This window comes from Triticum dicoccoides, chromosome 5B (genome assembly GCF_002162155.2).
Source record: "Triticum dicoccoides isolate Atlit2015 ecotype Zavitan chromosome 5B, WEW_v2.0, whole genome shotgun sequence".
Lineage (NCBI taxonomy): Eukaryota > Viridiplantae > Streptophyta > Magnoliopsida > Poales > Poaceae > Triticum > Triticum dicoccoides.
The window spans coordinates 502,930,791-502,936,971 of record NC_041389.1 but is presented as its reverse complement, the minus strand read 5'-3'; the positions used below and the strand labels follow the sequence as shown (position 1 = coordinate 502,936,971).

General features: G+C 45.5%; 1 protein-coding gene across 2 annotated transcripts; it reads right to left on the bottom strand.

Annotated features, from left to right (window-relative positions):
• Positions 1-806: 806 nt before the first annotated feature.
• On the bottom strand, positions 807-4,586 carry LOC119311172 (ankyrin repeat-containing protein At5g02620-like). 2 transcript variants are annotated; one of them, XM_037586803.1, is made up of 4 exons: positions 4,272-4,586; positions 3,597-4,166; positions 2,543-2,952; positions 807-2,083 (listed from the first exon to the last, which is right to left on the bottom strand). In XM_037586803.1, the coding sequence occupies exons 2-4, from the start codon at positions 4,009-4,011 to the stop codon at positions 1,211-1,213; spliced, it is 1,698 nt and encodes a 565-aa protein (XP_037442700.1). In that variant the 5' UTR covers positions 4,012-4,166; positions 4,272-4,586; the 3' UTR covers positions 807-1,210. The 2 variants fall into 2 exon arrangements, with proteins under 2 accessions (XP_037442700.1, XP_037442702.1); XM_037586805.1 differs by having other exon boundaries at positions 3,597-4,116.
• Positions 4,587-6,181: the final 1,595 nt, after the last annotated feature.

The following is a 6,181-nucleotide window of genomic DNA, read 5'->3' as shown; positions in this document are numbered from 1 at the left end:
TAAGGCTGGAGAGACTGCTTTTTTTTTATTGAATTGAAAGTACGATGGAAAACTTCATTCAAGGCATCTTTGTGGAGCCGCATACTCAGCTGCCAACAAGTCAAACACTAGTACACTAGTACAAGTAAACTATATACAAGGTGATTTTATCTTTTCTAACAAGCCTATAATTTTTTTTTCAGCCAAGCCCATGGACGATGCAAATCCGCCCACATCTTCACCAGGAGTCCAGGCCCTCCCTTTCCGAGTGATCAGTTTTGTCAGGCACTGCTGGAACTGGAACAGATGGGGACAATAGGGGTGTGGACCGGGGCAAAATTCCACAAGAATTCCACATCCGCGCTCTTCTTGGCATCTGATTTGGCACCATCAGGCTGGCTCTCACCGGCCGACGATCTGCCCCGTCGGGTCCGGTCGCTCTACGCGATCACGATGGATCTCAGAGGTCGATGGAGACCCTGGCTTCAGGATGAAATTTTGTCTTGGAATTCTGGGGATTTGGGAGGAGTGATGCCTGAGAGTTTTGACGGCTTTCCGTTCAGACGATAAAAGGCAGAATTTGACGGTGAAAGCTGCTCAATCACTGTATTGCTTGAGCACAACCTGCTGGTGAACAGTCGCAAAACTTGTTCTTGCTTTCTCATGTCAACAGTCAAAGTCCAGAGAAGTGATGATGTGTCATCGTTGGTTTTTGCATTTTTTGGTGCTTGTTCAGCAGTCCCAATGACCATAACCATATGATGCATCACTATCTCCTTTTGACACATGATGCACAAGATCAAGATGAGCATCCATGACAACATAGGTTTGACAAAGTGGCAATTTATTCTACTATACTGGTTGGTAACTTGGTATACATAATTGGATGGATTGTCATCATCATCATCATCCACAGTGGTAGTAAGCATAAGAGCAAAACATCTTTGCTTCACAAGTACTACTACTCCTATATATATAGTGCCTATAAAAAGTGGCTCTGCCTGGAACCAATCTACCCAGGAACTGCATCCACATGCCTCCCTTTGTTTGTGCAAAGGAGGCTTCACTTGCATTGCATACATACATCCATGATACATACAGCTGCCATGTTCCTAGGCCTAGATATATCTCGAGTCGAATCCGCAGAATGCCGTGGAATTGGGCTCGGGCAAATGGGCTCCGATATATACATGACTCTGTTGCATGAGGTGTCGGTCATCGACTCACCGTCCTACAGCGCATACATCGTCTTGTTTCTGCTGGTCATGTCTAGCTCCGTGTCCGAGTCGACTGATATGGACCACGACTGGCTCATGGAGGACCTCCTGATCCTCCTCATGCTCTGCGCTTCCATCCTGTGGCTGATGATGCAATAGCACATGGAACCAATGGTGGTTAGCATAATCACGGTGCCGATCACCATCGTGCACCAAGCCAGCCACTCATCATTGCGGCCCACGACGACGTAGGTCAGTGCTATGAAGGCTGCTGATATGCAGAGGCACGCGAGCCACATCAACTTGTTCATCACAAAGACCATCTTCTGCTTCGCCTTCTGCTCAACAACAATCAGAGAGGTCTGGACAACGACCACGGCGAGCGAAATAAAGAGAGCCAAGGAGTCAAAGACCAAGAAGATTATAAAAGCTGGCCTGCTTGCTACCAGTGCTTGCCCTAAGCTCATATGGGGCTCAGTCGCTTTGTCCATACTCTCAAGAAAATTACCAGGAATGGTGAATATGGATGCAAAGGCAACCGTGGCAATAAGTACTGCGACAACGGTATTGGAGTTGATGGCATTGTTTAGCCCGCCAATGTGGAGCTTCTGAATCCTCTTCTTGATCTTGTGGACATGCATCTTGGTCTGACGCGTTTGCTTGATCTGTGATTGGACGTCATGCTTGATATCGCTGACTGTTTGCTTAAGCTGCTTGGCTGATTTCGGAGGATTTGCTTGCTCTTTTGCAGTTATTCCACCAACCTCCCGCAGGATGTTAACAAGCTCTTCATTGCCTTGTTTCTCTGCAATGGCAAAAGCAGTCTCTCCAGCTTTATTGACTGCATTGATATCAATCTCTTCAATGGATATTAAAGTCTGAACCATCTGTAAGGAATTACACAAATGTCAAAGGATGCAAGTTATGAAGCAAAATTCTTAAATGGCTAAGTGCATATACCTAGGTCCACTAAAATTCTGTTTGAAACTGCTTAGAACTTCATGATTTTCTTAAGTCTATGAACAGAAACCTTTCCACTATTTTTGTACATTGTGGACTGCAAATTGCTTAAGAATTCTATTCTAGAGCATCCAGCATTACTGGTTTAAGTAAGGAAGCTCGTAAATGAACTTATGATGGACAAGAAAATAATACTCCCTCCGTCCGAAAAAGCTTGTCCCAAGCTTGTTTCTCAAATGGATGTTCTAGCACTAACTTTGTGGTAGATACATCCATTTGAGGGACAGTTTTTTCGGACGGAGGGAGTATACAACAAATTATTAACACGTAGTAAAGAATGAAATAATGAAGAAAACAGAAGATATTTCTGAGATATGAAAACCTACAATGGTGTTGCCCTTGCGCGTTGCAACATGCAGTGCTCTGTTCCCCTTGTTATCCTCCAAATGGATTACTGAGACATCAGGCTTCAATAGCTCAAGCAGAATTTCAGCATTCTGGCCTTTGGAAGCCATGTGCAGCGCTGTCTGTCCCTTCCTGTCTGTTCTGAAACCAATATCCGGATCTTTATTCAACAACGACGCTACCACCTCCACATGACCCATTCTTGCTGCTGAATGCAAAACTGTCTTCCCATTACTTCTTGCAATCCTGGCAAGGCTTGCGTCTGTATCCAGAAGAAGATTGACAATACCAATGTGGCCCTGGGTTGCGGCGGTGTCTAAAGCTGTGGCGTTCACAGAACTCGTCGTCATAGCTAACGCGGGAAATGCCTGCAATAGCTCCTGCAGAACATCTGCGAAACAAAGCATGGAACATCTACATGAGTTGGTTTGTTTCAACACAGATTGCTGGCACAACAAAAAAGATATATGAACAGATTACTTCCTCCACTGCCTGCTATTTCATTATCTTGCTAATTAATCATATCGGACGCACTGGTTTGGATACATGAACACATATTGCAACAGCAACACATCATACATACTAAAACTGTGAATACATGGTCAGTTTTGCCTGTCAAACCAAGCAAAGCATGAAAGATGAGCTGGAATGTGGACCAAAAGGTACACCATTCTTGATTGGAATGTGGACCAAAAATTTAATGCAGAAGTAAATGCTCTAGCACCACATGTTCAGAAGGAAATGAATGAGAGAAAAACATTCATTGCAATCACAACGAATTACTAGCAATTTTGCCGAAGTCAACCGAATACAAGTCATTTTTTATAAGACAGAGAAATGTGCAACTATAGACAAGCTAAAGTGAATGGTTCCACTGATCAGCTCACCACATCCACACACTAAAGAATTGCAATTCAAGGTTCAAACAACCATAATCATCAGATCCTTGACTTGATAGACAGAGTTCATCGTGACCAAACTAAACAATACACCACCATCAGCTATGAACTGAAAGAAGCAGAGAAGAGAACTAACCCAGATGGCCCTGTTTGGCCGCGATATGGAAGGCATCGAAGCTATTGGTCGCCTTGAGCCCCGCTGAGTGCACGTCACAGGCCTTGAGTATCTCGCACACGACGTCGACGTGCCCCTTCTCGGCGGCCACGTACAGCGCCGTCTCGCCGTCCAGGTTCTGGTGGGCGGCCAGCTCCCCCACCAGCTCCGGGTCGCAGTCGGCGAAGATCCTCTGGACATGGGAGACATTGCCGGCCCTGGCCGCGAGGTGGAGCGCGCTGTCGCCCCTCTTCCCGGGGCTGTCCCGGCTCCGCCTCTCCTTGAAGCTCTGCTGCTTCTCCATGGACAGGAACTTGAAGCTCCTCTGCTTCTCTATGCCCCGGAAGCTCTTGAGCTTCTCCAGGGCGCCGAACCGGGAGCTGGACTGCCTCTCCATCCCCAAATCCAGTGACAGAAAGTATGCAGAACTGCAAGATCTCGTTCTTGCAAAATCTGGTAGACCCCTCTCCAGGTACACTTGAATTGGTGAAAAATATCAGACCTTCAGATAGCAAAGACCAGGCCAAGATTTGAGTCACAGGTCACCTAAAACTGCAGAGGGGGTCAAGAAAATCAACAACGCCCCATGATCCTAACGAAGCATCAAGAAACCGAACCAACAAGAAAAAAGAAGAATGATTAAAAGGAGTTCCTCACCGCAAGAAACGAAACAACCAGCGCCCGGCTGGCGGAGCCGCCAGGTGACCTCCCCGCAGCTGAAGAATCAACGGAGCAGGCGGCCCGAAGAAAGCTTGAAAAATCCCATCCCCGTCCACGCGCCGGCCAGAACCAACTACCGGGGAAGCAAGAGGGGAGGAGCAAAGGACTCACTGGCGGAGAATCCTGGAAGCTGGAAGGCACCAGACTTTTCTCGCGCTGGTCTCAATCCCCGGCCGCCAGCCACGGTCCACGGTGCTGCTGCGCCACCACGGTGGGGGTGGGGGTGGGGGTGGGGGTTGTCAGCGGAATAGGGGGTGGGAGAGGACGACTGTTAAACAAAGTGAGCCCGCACACGTTTGGTTTGGTGGTCTTCGGTCTTCTCCGCTTTGCTCCGCTCTTGATCTTTTTCTCACGCGAGGGAATATTTGTGTCACTGTGGCGTCTTCTCCATTTATTTTTTTGGAAGAAAAAAATGATTTTACTCTGGACTAGATGGCCAAACACATATAACTTTGACCTATTCTCCCTTCAGATTTTGTATTTTCTCTTTGTTGTGTGGATGCAAGAGCTACTGTCTCTTGGACTTTCTAATGGGCCATTTATGTTTAATTTTCGCCACACGAGTGATGGTTTAATTTATGAAATGCTAATATTTGTCCATGAATAAAAATAATTTTTTGTTTGCAGGTTTAACAAGATGTTGTTATTTCTTAATTGCCTGAAAAAATGAGTATTGTATATTAAAAAAATGTGTAATTCGACGTCTACAAACTATTTAGCTGAGCATTTCACCTGTGATAGAATTAAGTATTTAGAAAAAAAAATCAAATGTAATCGATCGAAATGATTTTTCTTATCCAACGAGCATTGAGTAGTGTTTTTTGGAACTTCAATCAAGCCGATGTTCCAGGCACCATAATCATGGCATGTGTGCTCCAATCCAAAGATTCTACAACACAAGGTTTTAATTAACTAATCTATCTTCCATATTCGTTTGGTAGTGGTGGCGCAACGTGTGTGAGCATCAATGTTTGAGACCAGTGGGTCAGTGGCACATGCTCGCTGTTCCTCTGTCTGCGCGGATTGAGCTTGATGGCCGCCATGGCTAATTGGCTATCAACATCACAAGTGTGAGCGGTTTCTCCAAAAGAAACGCGCACGCAGCAAGAGCCCCACACGTCTTGGTTTTTGACATCGATGGCTTCCTTCTAAAATCTGTAGACCCTTGTTAATTTATATTAATCGAGTTACGCAGATGATTCGACCGAAAAATTGTCTCGCGAGAATCACACGCGCCGTCCCTCATTTGGCACGGCATAACTAAAGTTAAGGCATTTTTTTTTGGAATGAAAGATAACTTTGCACACCAATTTTACTAACCACATTGCCGCGCTAACGTGAGGAAAGGAGGTCCCGCCACAACGGTGGAGTGTGCTTTGAGTTGTTGTGTGTTTAATCTGTGCGGCGGAATATGATATTAGAGGGGGATGTTTATAAGAATAATCGCTTACACTTGGGGTTTATTGCATGAAGATTTTGGCATTGTGAGCATCCCAGATTTTTCGGAGAATTGTGAGCATCCCAATTTTTGCATAGTGTTTCGGATAACCATGCCGACATTGTGGTTTGCCAAATATCCTCGAAGGGGTCATGTGGCAGGGGGGGCAAAAAACCAGTGGCATAACGAGGGGTTGTGTTGTTTTTCCTGTAGTCATGGATCTTAGGTTGCACTCTTGGGGTGTAGCTTGACCATACTTTTGTTTATAAAGTAAACACAAATAAGGTGCCTGATTTCAAGAAGGGCAACACTTATGAAAGGCCAATTTCATGGATGTTTTAAACGAAGAATTTTATAACCTCTCGATCAGTATATAAGTGGTGCATACAAGCAATCAAGCAGGAGTAAA

Excerpts from the sequence above, each read along its gene's own strand:
- LOC119311172 (XM_037586803.1), bottom strand. The coding sequence starts at position 4,011 with ATGGAGAGGCAGTCCAGCTCCCGGTTCGGCGCCCTGGAGAAGCTCAAG. Across the intron at positions 2,953-3,596 it reads GGCCAAACAGGGCCATCTGG|ATGTTCTGCAGGAGCTATTG; the intron begins GTTAGTTCTCTT and ends TTTGTTTCGCAG. Across the intron at positions 2,084-2,542 it reads CGCGCAAGGGCAACACCATT|ATGGTTCAGACTTTAATATC; the intron begins GTAGGTTTTCAT and ends AATTCCTTACAG.